General features: G+C 39.2%; 1 protein-coding gene across 24 annotated transcripts in view; it reads left to right on the forward strand.

The window, feature by feature from the left end:
* COA1 (cytochrome c oxidase assembly factor 1) overlaps positions 1–19,519 on the forward strand; it is a 94,645-nt gene that overhangs the window by 16,202 nt on the left and 58,924 nt on the right. For 6 of the 24 annotated variants that reach the window (XM_059885454.1, XM_059885452.1, XM_010804362.4 and 3 more), the window contains exon 2: positions 7,202–7,272. The exons of 16 other annotated variants lie outside the window; for them this stretch is intronic. In XM_059885454.1, the coding sequence (XP_059741437.1) occupies positions 7,255–7,272 (18 nt within the window). In that variant the 5' untranslated portion in view covers positions 7,202–7,254. Of the gene's footprint in view, positions 1–7,201; positions 7,273–7,534; positions 7,605–19,519 lie in introns of all 24 variants that reach the window. 2 more of the 24 variants (XM_005205577.5, XM_059885453.1) reach the window with 1 other exon arrangement.

Raw genomic sequence — 19,519 nt, forward strand, 5'->3', positions numbered from 1 at the left:
AGAAATAGAGGAAAACAACAGAATGGGAAAGACTAGGGATCTCTTCAAGAAAATCAGAGCTACCAAAGGAACATTTCATGCAAAGTTGGGCTCGATAAAGGACAGAAATGGTATGGACCTAACAGAAGCAGAAGACATTAAGAAGAGGTGGCAAGAATACACAGAAGAACTGTACAGAAAAGATCTTCACGACCCAGATAATCACGATGGTCTGATCACTGACCTAGAGCCAGACATCCTGGAATGTGAAGTCAAGTGGGCCTTAGAAAGCATCACTATGAACAAAGCTAGTGGAGGTGATGGAATTCCAGTTGAGCTATTTCAAATCCTGAAAGATGATGCTGTGAAAGTGCTGCACTCAATATGCCAGCAAATTTGGAAAACTCAGCAGTGGACACAGGACTGGAAAAGGTCGGTTTTCATTCCAATCCCAAAGAAAGGCAATGCCAAAGAATGCTCAAACTACTGCACAATTGCACTCATCTCACACGCTAGTAAAGTAATGCTCAAAATTCTCCAAGCCAGGCTTCAGCAATACGTGAACAGTGAACTTCCTGATGTTCAAGCTGATTTTAGAAAAGGCAGAGGAACCAGAGATCATATTGCCAACATCTGCTGGATCATGGAAAAAGCAAGAGAGTTCCAGAAAAGCATCTATTTCTGCTTTATTGACTGTGCCAAAGCCTTTGACTGTGTGGATCACAATAAACTGTGGAAAATTCTGAAAGAGATGGGAATACCAGACCACCTGATCTGCCTCTTGAGAAATCTGTATGCAGGTCAGGAGGCAACAGTTGGAACTGGACGTGGAACAACAGACTGGTTCCAAATAGGAAAAGGAGTTCGTCAAGGCTGTATATTGTCACCCTGTTTATTTAACTTATATGCAGAGTACATCATGAGAAACGCTGGACTGGAAGAAACACAAGCTGGAATCAAGATTGCCGGGAGAAATGTCAATAACCTCAGATATGCAGATGATACCACCCTTATGGCAGAAAGTGAAGAGAAACTAAAAAGCCTCTTGATGAAAGTGAAAGAGTAGAGTGAAAAAGTTGGCTTAAAGCTCAACTTTCAGAAAATAAAGATCATGGCATCTGGTCCCATCACTTCATGGGAAATAGATGGGGAAACAGTGGAAACAGTGTCAGACTTTATTTTTCTGGGCTCCAAAATCACTGCAGATGGTGAGTGCAGCCATGAAATTAAAAGACGCTTACTCCTTGGAAGGAAAGTTATGACCAACCTAGATAGCATATTCAAAAGCAGGGACATTACTTTGCCAACAAAGGTCTGTCTAGTCAAGGCTATGGTTTTTCCCTGTGGTCATGTATGGATGTGAGAGTTGGACTGTGAAGAAGGCTGAGCGCCAAAGAATTGATGCTTTTGAACTGTGGTGTTGGATAAGACTCTTGAGAGTCCCTTGGACTGCAAGGAGATCCAACCAGTCCATTCTGAAGGAGATCAGCCCTGGGATTTCTTTGGAAGGAATGGTGCTAAAGCTGAAACTCCAGTACTTTGGGCACCTAATGTGAAGAGTTGACTCGTTGGAAAAGACTCTGATGCTGGGAGGGATTGGGGGCAGGAGGAGAAGGGGACGCCAGAGGATGAGATGGCTGGATGGCATCACTGACTCGATGGACGTGAGTCTGGATGAACTCTGGGAGTTGGTGATGGACAGGGAGGCCTGGCGTGCTGCGATTCATGGGGTCGCAAAGAGTCAGACACTACTGAGCGACTGATCTGATCTAATCTGATCTGAGGCTCTCTTTTGGTTTCCATTTGTGTGGAATATCCCTTCATTTTGAGCCTATTTGTATAACTAAAGCTGAAGTTTGTCTCTTACATGCATCACATAATTGGAGCTTGTTTTTTTATTTGTATAGCTACCTTATCCCTTTTGAGTGGAGAATTTAGTCCATTTCATTTAAAGTAATGTTGATAGGTATGTGCTTATTGCCATTTTGTTGTTTTCTGCCTGTTTTATAGAAACTTAAAAAAAGTCAGATTTCTAGGCCCCATCTTCAGACTCAGTGAAATAGAGCCTATTTTTATAAGTAATTTCCAGGACTCTACATTATAAATCTTACTGTTAGGTAAAAATTGTTACTCTATTTGATATGTTGTCCTCTTAAGTGCATTGCCCAGTATTATTGATGTGGTCTGAAGAGTACAGAATAAAGCAGGTTCATATCTTTCCTGCTTGTATTTCCCATGCTTGTGTATATAAGGAAATTATTCTCTTCTGCCCAGTTTATTGAGATGTATCATAGTGATCTGTTACCCTTTCACGAGTCTCTAATGCTAGTTTTGTTTCCAAGTAATTAAAAAAATTTGAATTATTTTTATTGAAGTATAGTTTATGATATATCAGTTTCAGATGTACAAGATATTCAGAATTTTTAAAGATTATATTTCATTTGTAGTTATCATAATGCATTAGCTATATTCTCTGTGTTGAGCAGTGTATCACTGTAGCTTATTTTATACTTGGTAGTTTGTACCTCTTTTTAAAAAACATTTATTTTGCTGTGCCGACTCTTAGTTGCAGCACACAGGATCTCTGATCTGTGTTGCAGCATGCGGAATCTTTTTGGTTTCAGAATGCAAACTCTTAGTTGCGGCGTGTGGGATCTAGTTCCCTGACCAGGGATTGAACCCGCACACCCTGCGCTGGGAGCATGGAGCCTTGGCCGTTAGAACACCAGAAAAGTCCCAGTCTGTACCTCTTAATCCTCTACTTCTATCTTGCCCCTTCCACCTTTCCTCTCCCCACTGGTAACCACTAGTCTCTCCTCTACTTCTGTGAGTCTGTTTTTTAGCTATATTCACATCTGTTGTGTTTTTTAGATTCCACATGCAAGTGATATCACACAGTATTTGCCTTTCTCTGTCTGACTTATTTCACTAAGCATAATACCCTCTGGCTCCATCCATATTGTTGCAAATGGCAAAATTTCATTTTTTTGGCTATGTATTATTCTATTGTACACACACACACACACACACACACACACACACACACATTTTGTTGTTACTCAGTCACTAAGTTGTGTCTGACTCTCTGGACTGCAGCCCGCCAGGCTCCTTTGTCCTCTATTATCTCCTGGAGTTTGCTCAGATTCATGCCCATTGACTTGGTAATGCTACCTAACCATCTTACCCTCTGCTCCTAGTTTTTTTTTTATTTTATTCAAGTATAGTTGATTTACAATGTTGTGTTTAATTTCTGCTGTACAGGAAAGTAACTCAGTTATACGTGTGGGTACATGTATATATATGTATATATATTTTCATATTCTTTTCCATAATGGTTTATCGCAGGATATTGAATATAATTCCCTATGCTACACAGTTGGAACTTGTTGTTTATCCATGTCATACTAGTTTTAATTTACTAGTCACTGTAGTGGGATTGTAAAAAGTGTAGGGTGAGCTATTGTATTGTTTCTAACATATATTAAAGATCTAAACTTTTTTTTTTTAAGTTTATAGTGCCAAACTTTAAGGGTAAAAAGAGGTAGAAAAACCCAGGCAAACAAATGGAGTATTGTTTTCAAAGGTGACTTTGCTAGGGGCAATAATGTCAAAAGGCTCCCATGTGACTTGCTATATTGAATTACAGTGAAATCCTGACAGCTGCCTGGCTGTTGTTTTAGGGTCACTTGTATATTCCCCAGTGGAAAAGCTAGTTTTTCAGTTCACTTGTCAAATAAATATCACATAGATATTAGCAGTTTGTTATGGTAGAAAGATCTTAGCAACTGAAACGTTCAGTTAAGATCTGATACTCAGTACTTTCTTTCCCATTCTGATTTTTTTCATTTGTAGTTTGGGACAGAAGTAATACCTGCTAGAGTTGGTAGGATGAGATGAGATAATTTATGTCAAGCACTTACCACAGTGCGTAGTTGCTAAAGAGGTATTAGTTCATAGACTATTAATTCTTTGAGTACCCTTTGCTCAAGCCAGATATTTGGGAATTGTCCATGAATCTTTTCTCTCCTTTACCTACCAAAGATCTATTCATTTCATCTTCTTAATGCACTAGAATGGGAGTAAGGCATGACCCACATTGTAAAACAATTGGGCTTTAAGCAGGAAGTAACTAAATCAATGCTTCAGTATATCAACTTCTCTTGTACCTTTATTAGCAGTAACCACATTTAGTTTCTTAGAACTCTAAAAGGATTGTATTAATAGTTGTTTTTACTTCTGTTGGCAAAATTGGTACCATTGTACCAATTTCATAATAAATTTATTTGCCAGCATTGTTAGAATTAGTTATCTTAACATTACTTACAGGAAATCCAGTAGGTAGTAAAATAATAATTCGTTGTTATTTTTACTTGTGTCTGTTTTTAGGTTTAACATTTTCACATGTGTAAGTTTATAGGCATGCAGGATATTGTAGGTGTGGACTTAGCATAAGCACATTCCTGGGTTCAGACCTGGGCTGTGCAGTTTTATGACCTCAGTCAAGTTATATCAGTTTTCCAGGTTTGCTTTGCCATGTTTTTAAAGTGGGTTGATAAGCTTTAGTTACCTAAAGGGTTGTGACAGTCATTAAAAGAGATACATTTATATGAAAATGCAAAAAGCTGAGAAAAGCCAAGACACTCTTCAGGAACAAAAGTGGAACAGTTTGATAGATCTCAAGATTTTAAATTAAAATTAAGCTAGATTAATAAAGACTGTTCTGTTGGTGCAAGGATATACAATACTCTTGTTTCAGTAGATCAGTGGAATAGAATAAAGAATCCAGAAACAAGCCTACACTTGTTTTGTGGGAAAGGTGGCACGCAGAACAGTGTAAATGTGGTATTTTAGTAAATGGTGCTCGAGCATCATGCATATTTACATGGAACAAAGTGGACCCAAACCCCTATCTCAGGCTACACTCAAATTCTCAGTGGATCATAGATCTATTTGTGAAAGGCAAAACAGTAAATCTGTTAGGAGACAGTACAGGAAAATATGTGGCCTTAGAGTATGCAAAGCTTTCTTAAATAGGACACAAAAATGATTAAGTACAAAAAGAAAATTATAAATTGGATTTTACTAAAATGAAGAGTTTCTGTCAATAAAAAATCACCTTTAAGAGAGTAAGAAGGCAAGCCACAGAGTGGGAGAAGTTATTGGCAGCACTCTGACAAAGGGTTCTCCCATCTGTGTTGAGATGTGAAGTTTCACTTCCTCAGTGGCCTCTTGGATCCAGTTTAGAGAGCTCTCTTATCAATGTTGACTTCATGTTGATTTTCCTTTCACAGAGTTTGTGGAATGAATAAAGGCATAGTAGGATTTACAGTGCTGAGGGAATAGGCCTGGGAATGTGCTCAGCAGCTAGGAGGCTTCCTGGGTAAGCAGTGAGACCATGTGAGCAGATGGCAAGGGCAGCCAGAGAGCAGTGAGGGACGCTTGGTTTGGGAGAGCAGACTTGGACCTGAACCTTGGCCTGCTGGTGTGTGCGCGCGCACTCTCTCTCTCTCGCTCATTTCTTGGTTGTGTGTTTTTGCCTCATCTCTAAAATAGGGATAGTTAACCCACCATACACGGTTAGGGTTAGTGAGATGACATAGACTAGTGTTTGCATGCAGGAGTGCTTAAGTCTGGTAGTATCATCACTTTTGGAGTTATTATTCCATGGAGGTGAGGGGTGGCAGCAGAGTGGCAGTGGGGTTGCTGCAGATCCATGAGAAAAAGGCAACCCAATAGAAAAATGAGAGACTTGAGCAGGCAGTTCACCAAAAAGATGTCCAAAATGTCCAGTAAAAATAAGAAAAGGTGCTCAAGACCACAGTCATTAGAGAAATGCAAATTAAAACCATAATGGCATATATGTACTATTCACCTACCAGAACACTTAATTAAAAAGACTAACAATAGAGAGTTTGTAGGAATTTGGGCAAGGAAATTCTCATACACTCTTGGTATATATAAATTGGTTCAACCATTTTGGTAAACTGGTTGGCAGTATTGAAACTGAATGTGTGCATACTTTATGACGCCGCTGTTCCACTTGCCACAGAAATGGTTTCATGTGTGCAACCAAGTTGTGTGTACACGAATGTTTATAGCAGCCCTGTTTGGTCTAGCTTCATACTGGGGACATATGAGAAACGTACATCATAATATAGCAGGCAAGTACATTATTATATGTTCCTGCCTAGGAATATAATACTGTACATGAAAATGAACAAACTCAGCTCACACAACAAAATGGATGTATCTGAAAAACAAAATGTTAACCCAAAGAACCCACATGCTAAAGAGTACACGCTATATGATACCGGTGTTTCAAAGCCATGGTAGTCTGGCTTGGAGAGAAAGAAGGGTGTTATGACTGGGAGGCAGTCTCTTCCTCGCTGCCCAGATACTAGCAGTGCTCTGTTTCTAGACCTGCATGGGGGGTACATGGGTGTTTGTTTTGTTCTGATTTACTGAGCTGAACATTTATGTTTTGTGAGCTTTTCTTGTATTCAACTTCAGTAAGAAAAACCACCCAGCTTTATAATGCCCAGTGAATAGTCAATATGAGATTGTCCTTCTTCTCCATTTCATTTGTATTTGCATATGTCCTTTGATTATTGATTAATTTTGGGCTTGAGGATACACTTATAAATTTGTGAACTCTTTAAAGATTAGAGTTTAATCTTTGGGGGCTCTTTTAGCCAGCACACGGCACAGAAAGTGACTTTGGCTTTGAAAATTCAGATGCTTCAAGTTTTTGTGTGACCCAATAGCAGTATAATATATTTTTAAAGATGACAAAAGCATAATGTTTTAGTTTTCATTGTAGAAAGTCTTAATTGTAACTAGTTGAAGCTATCACTTTTTTGGGGTACTTTTTCTATTGTTTCAAACCTTGTTTTTAACCCAAGAGGTTTGTAAAAGTTATGTACATTCCTGGTTAAATTTTGAAAGTTTCAATATATTCATGTTTCTAATTGCAAATGGAATTTGTTTTGAAAATTTTTTGTAATTGAGTATTTATAACAAGTGTTGATTTTTATGATTATCATTTACATCACACTTGATTAAACTCATTGATTTTCTGGTAATGGTTTTAAGTAATTCTTTGTATTATCTTTCCATATAGTCATATCAGTTATATCAACTGGTATTAATAATGGTGATAACTTTTCAGCTTCTGAATCAAAATATGCTAAACATTTGTGTAAAAGAGGTTTTCTTTTCACAGGGTCGCAAAGAGTCGGACACGACTGAGCGACTGAACTGAACTGAATATAAAAAATGAAATTTTTTTCTCTAGTAAGTACTTTTATTTGTTAGTTACTAAAAGAGTTTTCACAGTTTATTTAAAAATAATTTAGTGGTAAAGACGTATTTTAATTCTGTCTGAAAAGGATTCTTCAAAGTCATATATTGCTCTACGTCTACAGAAGTTTTTGATTTTGTTTGTAGCTTTCTCGTTTAAAAATGAAAACTGGTAAGGTAGTCAGGATATGTTGGCATAATCTCATTACTGCTATTGACAAAATGATATGTTGATCCATATTGTAATTTCTTTGAGGCAGGGGACCCCTGAGTCTCTGATAACCTGAGAAGAATTAATGCTTCTTTCCAGAGCACCCGGTGGAGAGGTATGTGTTCTGGGTGCAGAGGCTAGTGTTGCTATAGCTTCATTTTCTTAACTTGGTACATTTGCAAACTGTAAAGAACATTGCCATCCCATTTAAAAAATGAAACTTTATAATAACAGATCACTATGAGCTTGAATATTAAACTATAAATTTAAGTCCCCCCCTACCCCCCTTCCCCATTTACGTACAGGGATCATCCTATATTTTTCGAAAGTCTATCAGGGCTTCTCTGCTAGTATTTTTCTCTGTTACTAGAAATTATATTTGCAATCTGAGGCCGGAATTAGTTAGACTGTGAGTCTAATGAATTTTTCCATAAGACAAATAAGGCTAGCAGCAACAGCAGAGGCTTTTTTTTAAAATGGGTAATTTCATATATACACAAAATTAGCATTTTCAGACAATTCCAAAAGGTTTAATTCACACTAATGTTGGAATATTATTACTGATTTGAGGTTTTATATTACTTGTTGTGATCCATACATTCTTCAATTTAAAGAATAAATTTAATACCAGGTGATGCTAAATATTTAAAGTTTAATTTGGATAAGATCCATCAAAGTCATAGAGCATCCTGGATTTGCTGGCATAGTCTTGATTTTTGTTTAGTGGGGTACACTAAAGAGGTAGAAGTTAAGTTTCCCTTGCCCCTCAGGTGCTTGAAACCAGGGCTCTGTAACAGCCTAGGGAGGTGAGAAAGAGAGGAGGTGGCAAGGAGGTTTCAAGAGGGAAGGGACATGTATGTGTACACCTATGGTTAATTCATGTTGATATAGGGCAGAAATAAAGTCAATATTGTAAAGCAATTATCCTTCAATTAAAAATAAATTTTAAAAAATGAAGGAGAAATTTTTAAAAAGCTACATCTTTCAGAGCACCTCTTACACCAATGAGCATTAGTAAAATAAATTGACAACTTGTTTTTTTAATAAAAAGTTATGTTGAATATATAAATATACTTATATACTTAATATAGATCTTTGAGATGACGAATCAAAAGGGCAGACCAAAAATGTACTTAAAATAGTCCCATGCCCTGGTATTTGTATATTTGAAAAGGTAGGCTGACTCTAATCATGCCCTAGGAATATCCCATCTCCTGCCTAATTTCTCTTTCAACTTATTTCTCAAATGCCTTTGGCCATGACTTTTAAGACAGCTCTCATTCTGAAGTGATAGTGTCTGATATGCTAATTAGGTGTTGGGATGTTAACAGCATTCTACATAGCTGTGGTATTACTTGTTCAGTTCAGTTGCTCAGTCGTGTCCTACTCTTTGTGATCCCATGGACTGCACGCCAGGCTTCTCTGTCCATCACCAACTCTCAGAGCTTACTCAAACTCATGTCCATTTAGTCAGTGTTGCCATTCAACCATCTCATCCTCTGTTGTCCCCTATTCCTCCCGCCTTCAATCTTTCCCAGCATCAGGGTGTTTTCAAATGAGTCAGTTCTTCACATCAGGTGGCCAAAGTATTGGAGTTTCAGCTTCAGCATCAGTCCTTCCAGTGAATATTCAGAACTGATTTCCTTTAGGATGGACTGGTTGGATCTCCTTGCAGTCCAAGGAACTCTGAAGAGTCTTCTCCAACACCACAGCTCAAAAGCATCAGTTCTTTGGTGCTCAGTTTTCTTTGTAGTCTAACTCTCACATCCATACATGACTACTGGAAAAACCACACCTTTGACTAGACAGACCTTTGTTGGCAAAGTAATGTCTTTGCTTTTTAATATCCTGTCTAGGTTGGTCACAACTTTGCTTCCAAGGAGCAAGCATCTTTTAATTTCCTGGCTGCAGTCACCATCTGCAGTGATTTTGGAGCCCCCCCAAAATAAAGTCTGTCATTGTTTCCATCGTTTCCCCATCTGTTTGCCATGAAGTGATGGGACCAGATGCCATGATCTTAGTTTTCTGAATGTTGAGTTTTAAGCTAGCTTTTCACTCTCTTCTTTCACTTTCATCAAGAGGGTCTTTAGTTCTTCACTTTCTGCCATAAGGGTGGGGTCATCTCCATATCTGAGGTTTATTGATATTTCTTCCGGAAATCTTGATTCCAGCTTGTGCTTCATCCAGCCTGGCATTTCGCATGGTGTAAAAACTTTTAATTAAATTGTAATAAGTACCTTGGTTGTATGCAGAAAGGTGCATTGAATGTCTCCTCTCGTATATGCACTTCCCGTTGTTTTGCTTCCTGGAAAATTCACCAAGGGATAGAGTGTGACTTCTGCATTTGATCCTAGTGTGTCAGAGTGCAGGATTCACCTTTAAGGGTGTGATCTTTTATGAGTGTCTCAATTAATGTCTTTACCTCCCATTCCTGTAATTTGATGAACCCAGTCAAGATATAATTGTAGCTTTCCTAACCCACCCTGTTGTGAGTTTTCCCAAGCTCTAGATAGTAAAGCCAAGCCCTGGGAATTTGAAACTTTTTGGTAGAGAGTTGCAAAAATGTGTATGCTAATATAAGCTGGTGGTGAGGGCTTGTGACTTTCAAATGTTCAGATGCTTTTCAGGATGTATATATTAGCCCTTATACGGATGGAACATTTGTGTGCTTGGTGTGCCCTCCAAGCAATATCTACTTGTGAAGATTATTTAATCAGTAATCACTGATAATGGGCTTTTAAAAGCACATTCTAGTTTAGATTAGTGTCCTTGGAAACTAAGTACCCAACCAAGTACAAATCACAAGTATGGTAAGCTATTAATGATTCACATCACATAGCCACTGACACAATTTATACAAATAATTAGAATAATAGAATTGTTCTTGTGCTAGTTGACTCATCGTTTTTGGCTCATGGCTGCCGAGTGAATCAACTCTGTGTCTTCACTCTGGTTAATAAAGCTTGTTTTGCATTGTCTTTTGTCTTGTGATTCTTCAAGTTTCTGTATAAATGTTAGTGGGTGGCAGGTGTTTATTATCTTTCCGGGATACTATATCAAGGAAACCATAGCATCGAGAGGTTTGTCATTTATACCAGCCAGCTGGATTTATGCCTCTGTATCTGCATATTATGTATCAGTTTTCGTGTTTAAGATTTTTGAGAACAGTCTTGCTTATAAGAGCAAGTTGGTAGTGTTAATGTCAGTGAAATTAACCTGTCTGATTTATCTAAGGGTTAAAACATTTGTTTTTAATATTATATGTGATCCCACAAATTTTGTTTTTATCTTCCAAACATTAATTTTCCTAAAGATTATGTTTTAATGTTCCTGGATTTTTATCCTGTATTATTCTAAGTGTTAGTCACTCAGTTGTGCCTGACTCTTTGCGACCTCATGGACTATAGCCTGCCAGGCTCCTCTGTCCTTGAAATTTTCTGGGCAAGAATACTGGAATGGGTAGCCGTTCTCGTCTCCAGGAGATCTTCCCAACTCAGGGATGAAACCTGGGTCTCCTGCATTGCAGGTGGATTCTGTACAATCTGAGCCACCAGGAAAGCCTCAATAAGCAATCTTAAGGAGAATTTTTCTTCTGAGTTCAAGTTATATAGGTACTTTCTAGTTTTGGTAAAAGGTCTGAGAAAACAGAAGAGATCTCACTGGTCCAACTGTAATTTAGAAGGCTAAGGCCCTAAGCGTAAGAGCAGTTATCTACCTTTATGTCAGTCATTTGTACCAATTGGTGATTTTAGAAGCTCACAGGAGTCCTGGTGCCTGTTGCTGTATCTGCTTCAAATTGTCTTTCCACTTCACAGCTCTCCCTCCCTAGGGGTATATTTATGTGGCAGTGTTTACAGATGATTAATATTTAAATAGAAATATGCCACTCGAAGTTCTTTGTAAGAAAAGGAAGCTGAGGTGGAGTACTTGGGTGTGCTGGCTGCCAGCTCTCTTCTCATGGAATTTCAGAATTTTCAAAAAGCCCTGGCAGCCTTAACATTCATTTCAGTTAGAAGAAGCTGGCTGTTGGTATTTATAAAGTTGGGAAAATGTGAAATTTTAATCACATAAGCTTTCTTAGAATGTAATATGTTCCATTAAAATTATGAATTAAGGTTACAGAAGAATTTAGAGAATGACATAAATATTTATATAGCTATCATTTACTTCTGTCAAATTCTGCTGTTTTACCATATGAAATAGGCTTTTATTTTTTTAAGAAACAAAATGGATACAGTTGAAGTACCCTGTATATTCCTCCCCGAATCTATTTTTCTCTCTTCTTCCCTTCCTCCTCAGAGGTAAGCACAGTCCTGATGTATATTATTATGTATAAATACAGTGACACGGACTTCCCAGGTGGCACGGTGGTAAAGAATCCACCTGCCAGTGCAGGAGAGGCGGGTTGGATCCCTGGGTCAGGAAGATCCCTGGAGTAGGAAGTGACAACCCACGTCACTGTTCTTACTTGGAAAATTCCATGAACAGAGGAACCAGGTGGGTTACAGTCCATGGGGTCGCAGAGTCAGACACGACTGAGCAGGCACACGTATGCTCACTCATAGTCACGCACAAGATAGCTTCGTTTTCCATGTTTTCAATTATTGAAACCCAAAGAAAGAAATGAAGAAGCAAGGAGAAGAAAGGAGGAGGACCAAGCCATCCTGGTGGAACATGTAAAAAGGGTCAAAGAAATTGAAGTCATTGAAAGTGATTCTTTTCTTCAGCAAACATTCAGATCAAGTAAAGAAGTCAAAAAGTCAGTGGAACCAAGTGAAGAAAAGCATTCTGCTGCAGCCTCAGGACCAGTGTCAGTGGTGGCTGATCCACTGAGCAATGAGAAATAAATAGACCCAGCAGCATCCCTACGCTATCGAGTACCAGGACAGTTCTCTGGCTCATCCGAATTTATTTACTGAGAAAGCTGATGCTGAGGAAAAGTTCAAGAGATTAATTGCTCTCTGACAAGAAAGGCTAATGGGTAGTCCTATGGCCTAAAGTAATATACGTATGGTTGAAACAGTAACATTGGAAATTTAAGTTTTAAATACTAGTATTAACTTTTTACTCTTGAAGATAATTTAGTTCATTATATAAAAAAGTAATCTCGCTTCATTCTTTTTTCATGTAGGCTCTAGTATTTGTTGATTTGAACTTAATCAAACATTGTGAATATTAAAACTAAAGTTTAAGAATGCTTGAAATGTCATTCTGTTAAAAAAGCTAATCCTAAAAATATTAGTATTAAAGGTACACACACCGCCCCTCCCTCCAAAAAAAACAGCTTCATACTATAAAACATATCATTCTGCATGTTTTTTATTTGTTCAGCATTGTATTTTAGCATGTTGATATTTGTAGGTTGGTCATTCATTTTAGTTGTGAGATTGTACTTCCTTATATGTATTTATTATAATTGATACATTTCTGTTGGTAGGCATTTAGGTTTCTGGTTTGCATTTACAAACAACTGAATAAATGGAACTGAGTATTCTTGCAGGGGTCTCCTTGTGTACTTGTGAGAGAGTTGCTCTGGGCCCCAGAGTCTAAGAGATACATATGTAGAAGTGGAGTTGTTAGATTGAAGAGTATATGCATATTTAGGTTTACTAGATATTGCCAAATTGTTCTCTGAAGTACTTGCATTAATTTATACTCCTGCCACTGGTATATAATAGTTTCTGTTCCATATTCGGACCATTCTTGGTTTTATCAGACTTAAATTCTTGGCATATGATTGGTATGTAATGGTTTTTCATACTGTTCTAATTTTCGCTTTACTAATTATTAATGAGCTGAAACACCATTCATTCACCCAACTGATGAACTGAGTACTGGCTAAGTTCTGTGTGCTTATATTTTAGTGACTGCTGCTGCTGCTAAGTTGCTTCAGTCGTGTCTGACTCTGTGCGACCCCATAGACGATAGCCCACTAGGCTCCTCTGTCCCTGGGATTCTCCAGGCAAGAACACTGGAGTGGGTTGCCATTTCCTTCTCCAATGCCTGAAAGTGAAAAGTGAAAGTGAAGTCACTCAGTCGTGTCCGACTCTTAGCGATCCCATGGACTGCAGGCCACCAGGCTCCTCCGTCCATGGGATTTTCCAGGCAAGAGGACTGGAGTGGGGTGCCATTGCCTTCTCCATATCCTAGTGAAGGGAGATATGAATGAATAGATGAGAAAATGCATAGTATCTTAGATGGTGCTATGCTGTGGAGAGAAAGAAGAGAGCAAGTATCTTGTGGATAACCAGAGGAACATTCCAGGCAGAGGGATAACAAATGAGAAGACCCTTGGGCTGTGACCTGTTCACAGACCCACAGGGAAGCCAGGGCAGCTGGAATAGAGTAAGTAAGGGAGTAGCAGGACGTGAGACGAGAGAATGAATAGTGAGCCTCATAGACAATTATAGAGGCTTTGTCTTTTACCTTGAGTGTGATTGCCATCTGAAATGTGAGGGTTTTGAACAGAGGATGACATCGTCTCATTTATGCTTTAAAAGGATCATAGAGTGTTGTGTTGAGAGGAGATTGTAAGAGAGGCTAAAGGAGGAAGCAGCGAGACTAATTAGGACGTCATTGTTACAATTCAAGCTAGATAGTGGTAAATTGATGAAGGTGATGAAAAGTGTTCACAGTCTGGATGTATTATTTATACAGACTTGCCAACATCCGCTGGATCATGGAAAAAGCAAGAGAGTTCCAGAAAAACATCTATTTCTGCTTTATTGACTATGCCAAAGCCTTTGACTGTGTGGATCACAATAAACTGTGGAAAATTCTGAAAGAGATAGGAATACCAGACCACCTGATCTGCCTCTTGAGAAATTTGTATGCAGGTCAGGAAGCAACAGTTAGAATTGGACATGGAACAACAGACTGGTTCCAAATAGGAAAAGGAGTAGGTCAAGGCTGTATATTGTCACCCTGCTTATTTAACTTCTGTGCAGAGTACATCATGAGAAACGCTGGACTGGAAGAAACACAAGCTGGAATCAAGATTGCCGGGAGAAATATCAATAATCTCAGATATGCAGATGACACCACCCTTATGGCAGAAAGTGAAGAGGAACTAAAAAGCCTCTTGATGAAAGTGAAAGAGGAGATGAAAAAGTTGGCTTAAAGCTCAACATTCAGGAAACGAAGATCATGGCATCCGATCCCATCACTTCATGGGAAATAGATGGGGAAACAGTGGAAACAGTGTCAGACTTTCTTTTCTTGGACTCCAAAATCACTGCAGATGGTGAGTGCAGCCATGAAATTAAAAGACGCTTACTCCTTGGAAGGAAAGTTATGACCAACCTAGATAGCATATTCAAAAGCAGGGACATTCCTTTGCCAACAAAGGTTCGTCTAGTCAAGGCTATGGTTTTTCCTGTGGTCATGTATGGGTGTGAGAGTTGGACTGTGAAGAAGGCTGAGCGCTGAAGAATTGATGCTTTTGAACTGTGGTGTTGGAGAAGACTCTTGAGAGTCCCTTGGACTGCAAGGAGATCCAACCAGTCCATTCTGAAGGAGATCAGCCCTGGGTGTTCTTTGGAAGGAATGATGCTAAAGCTGAAACTCCAGTACTTTGGCCACCTCATGTGAAGAGTTGACTCATTGGAAAAGACTCTGATGCTGGGAGGGATTGAAGGCAGGAGGAGAAGCGGACGACAGAGGATGAGATGGCTGGATGGCATCACTGACTCAATGGATGTGAGTCTGGGTGAACTCTGGGAGTTGATGACGGACAGGGAGGCCTAGCGTGCTGCGATTCATGGGGTTGCAAAGAGTCGGACATGACTGAGCGACTGAACTGAACTGATACATGTATTATTTATAATATTTATAAGCAGAGTCAGTGAGGTATGCTGATATATTAGATGTGGGCTGTGAGAGAATAAGTATCAGTGCAGAGCTTTTGGCTGTGAAAACTGGAAGGCTAGAGTTGCCATTCATTGAAAAGGATCAGTGGGAAGAAGTAGGTTTGGGGAGGAGGGAGAATTCAGGAGTTTGATTTTTGAACTGGCAAGTTCTAGATGCTTCCTCAGCATTTTGGTTAAGATGTTGACAAGGCATGTAGATACATGAGTCTGCAATAGAAGTCAATGGAGTCTGCAGTAGAGTCTGTAATAGCTAGAAGCAAGGATGTCAACACTGAGGAGAGGATTAAGTCATGAGATTGGAGGGATGAATATGGAGATGTCCAGGAAGAGCCCTGGGCCAGATCAGTGTTCAGAGGTCAGAAAGATGAAGCTTAGGAACAGGAGAGACTGAAAATGAGTGCCCAGGTAGGAGGAGGAGAACCAGAGCAGTATTGTCTTTGAAGCCTAGTGTGAAGTGTTTTAAAAAAGGACTGGTTGGTGATATCAGATATGCTCCAATAGATCAAGTAGGGTGAGTGTTGAGACCTGATCTTTGGTTTTAGCAACATGGAGGTCAATAAAGACTTTCACAGGAGGTTTTTCTGTGGAGTAGTGAGGCGATCAAGACTAGGTTGGTATCCTCTCAGAGAATGGGAAGACAGGTTTTGGAGATAGCAAAAATAGACATCTCCTTTGAAGAATTTCTCTCCAAAAGCAGAGTAGAGAAATGGGACTATTGCTGGAAGAAGATACGGGATTAAGAAAGTTTTTTCAAAGATAAGAGACACTTCAGCATGTTTCATGCTGATGTGAGTGATATATAAAACGGGGGGAACTGATCCTGCATGAAAGAGAAGGGAGAATTGCTGGAATGAGTTGAGTAGATGAAAGGAGAGGGATCTAGCATACTGGGGAGGGACTGATTTTATTAATCGTGGGAGCACGGACCGTTCATCCCAGTGGCAAAGGGAAGGTAAGAGTCCTTTGGCACAAATATGGGTAAACTAATAAATTCAATTGCTTTTTATTCTCTCATTGAATGTGATGTAGGACTGAAATAAAGGAGAGTGAGAAGAGAGGAAAAGGTGTGACATAATTATTCAGCCGACTCATTGGAAAAGACCCTGATGCTGTGAAATATTTAAGGCAAAAGAAGAGGATTGCAGAGGATGAAATGGTTGGATAGCATCACCAATTCAATGGACGTGAACTTGGGCAATCTCTGTGAGATAGTGAGGGACAGGGAGGCTTGGTGTACTGCAGTCCATGGGGTTGCAAAGAGTTCGACACAACTTAGTGACTGGACAACAGTAGCAGTCATTCAGGAGGATAGAGAAATGGTCTGTGATTACAAGGCCGCACCTTGGCCTGCTTGTCTCTGATCATAGGTGCATAGTGAGGTCAGTCAGCAGAGTTAAAAAACTCACCTGGATGTGTGGATGATGTGGTGGTAGGATTTATCTAGGTTTGGGGTGTGCCTGCTGATGATGATAGGGGAAGAGGGGACAAGGTAGTTGAGGGTTTGACAAGGTGTTCAAAAGAGTGGGGTATAGTGATGGGCCATGGACTCTAGGTTGGTGAAGAACAGTGAAAAGGTGGTAGGATCAATGGATTGTAGAACTAGAGTTTTAAAAAAGGTTTTCAAGGAGGTGAATTGAAAAAATAAGGGGTAGCTGAAGAGTAGGATGCTAGAAATTGAGATGGTGGAAGGGGTCAAATTATTGGTAATGACAGGTTCTAGGGTATGATTATGAGAATGAGTCGCTACGGTCAAGTGAGGACCAGATTCTGAGAGGAAAGGAGACCGTCAGGGATCATCTGTGCAGATATTTAAATCATCATGCATTTTATTTCTAGGTATTTATCCATTTCTTCTAGGTTGTCAGATTTCTTGGCATATAAATTGTTCATAGTAATCTCTTACGATCCTTTGTATTTCTGTGGTATCAATCATGATGTTTCTTCTTTCATTTTGGACTTTGAGTCTTTTTTTTTTCTTGATAAGTCTAGCTAAAGGTTTGTCCATTTTGTTTATCTCTTCAGAGAACCAGCTGTTAGTTCATTGATCTTTTCCTAGTCTTTTTAGTCTTTATTTCATTTATTTTGTTTTACTCTGACCTTTATTACTTTCCTTCTATAAAGTATGGGTTTCATTTGTTCTTCTCTTTTTAGTTCCTTGAGGTGTAAATAAGCTTGTTTATTTGAGATTTATCTTGTTTCTTCATGTATGCATTTATCCTTATGATGAACTTCCCTGTTAGAATTGTTTTTGCTGTATCCCATAAGTTTTGGTATGTTATTTTTCTATTTTCTTTTGTCTCGAGGTATTTGTTGATTTCTTTTATCATGCAGTTTGATAACAACAGCGTTGGAGAGAGTATCACAGCCACGAGCTAAAATTGTTCAGGAGTGAGATTGGGGGTGTCATGTTGATGACCACAACAGAATTAGGAATGGTGTGGTCTGATAATGTGAGGTTGAAAGCTGGAAGCTTTTAGAGACCAGTGAGATAGGAATTTGGAAGTGGCAATGAGAAATAAGAGCACCGACCTTGTCTCCAGCTTAATGGGAAGAGGATTATGAGCATTAAGGCAGACACACTGCAGAGGGCTGCAGGGAGAGCCGGGTTTCAGTTGGCAGTGACTTTCAACCCTGGCTGCACACCTAAATCACCAGGGAGGGCTTGTAAACATACCATTTCCTGGGTCCCAGCCCCTGGAGATTCTGACTCAAATAGTCTGAGGTGGAGCTCAGGCTTGGGTAATTTTCTGAAACTCCCAGGTGATTGTGTGTGCAGCCAGGGTTGTGTCCCAAGCAGGAACGTCTGAGAAAAAGGTTGAGTAATTGAGAATGATAGAGGTGTGTCTGAGGGCAGTAGGGAAAGGGTTCTGAAGTTCACGGGGATGGGACATCTTTTCAAAGTTTACTGCCCTTTTGAGTTTTTGTGAATTACCTGTTTCATACCCATTACTCTAGTTTTCTATTGGTGAACGTTGGATTTGGTTTGAGCTTGTTTATTGAAGTATTTCATTAATACTGAAAATAATATGCACCTCTACACATTGTGTAATGAGCACCCAAATCAGGAAGTAGAATGTTACTAGCATCCAGAAGCCACATTTGAGCCCCCACCCTTTCTAGTCACATTTGCTAGGTTCGATTTTTAAAAGGATCTATGTTGCCTACCTTGAACAACAAAATTTCATGTTAAAGTGTACTGGGTTTAGGTAATACGAGAAGCCAAAATGATCCTAGCCATGGTACATGATACATAGAAAATGACTTGAAAATCCACAATAACATTTTTTCATCTGAAAACTGGCCTCTTGGCAGTGCACTGTAGTTGGAAACACACAAGAGATGATGATCTTTTCAGCCTTCTCTCTCATCAGCTCTACTCCTGTCTGACTGGAAACAAGCTGTTTTGGCAAGTGAAAATGTGCTCTAGGTGACAAGGGGCCTCACTCAGTTAGCCAGGATGGTTTGGGTCTCCCATACCTGCCTGACTGTGGTTCGGAGTCTAGGGTTAGGGCTTGTGAAACAGCTGTAAGCCAGGCTTGCGTCAGGGAAGAGCTCTAAGGAATGGCCACCATGGTTTTTCTTAACTGTAAAATATGTCTCATAAGTGTACATTGCCAGATTCTGCTTTTTGATAGCTGTTAATTTCCAGTATTTTGACCACTGCTATTAAAAAAATGTAAAAGCTGGAGTTTTGGTCTATGAATTTCTTGACAAAAAGCAGGGAAGCAGAAGCTCATAGGGCATTATGATGAAGGCTTTTTATTATACTATCAGGAGCAGGAAGTGCCGGTTTCTTTTATTTTAGCTATACCTATTGCATCTGTTGAAAAATAAAGCTAATCAAAAATGGCATAAATATTAAAGATTATTAGGAAAAAATGGTAAGGACAAAATACTGCTTACTTGCTTTCAGATAGTAACGTTGTACCACATTCTCTAAAATTCTTTGAAGTTTAGATGAGTATAATATCAGAGTTTGTTATAACTAATGTACCAAATAACTTACTGATATTACATTTCTTGAGGGAAGTATTTTCATTCTCATGTCTGTTGCTCAGTGATGCAATGAGAATGAGAAAAGATAGGTTAGGATGTTGAATGGCCATATAGGGAGTTGTTCCTCCTTTAGGTTGCATTGTCCTGGTGCTCAGTTGCTAAGTCA

This window comes from Bos taurus, chromosome 4 (genome assembly GCF_002263795.3).
Source record: "Bos taurus isolate L1 Dominette 01449 registration number 42190680 breed Hereford chromosome 4, ARS-UCD2.0, whole genome shotgun sequence".
In the NCBI taxonomy this organism is placed as follows: Eukaryota; Metazoa; Chordata; class Mammalia; order Artiodactyla; family Bovidae; genus Bos; species Bos taurus.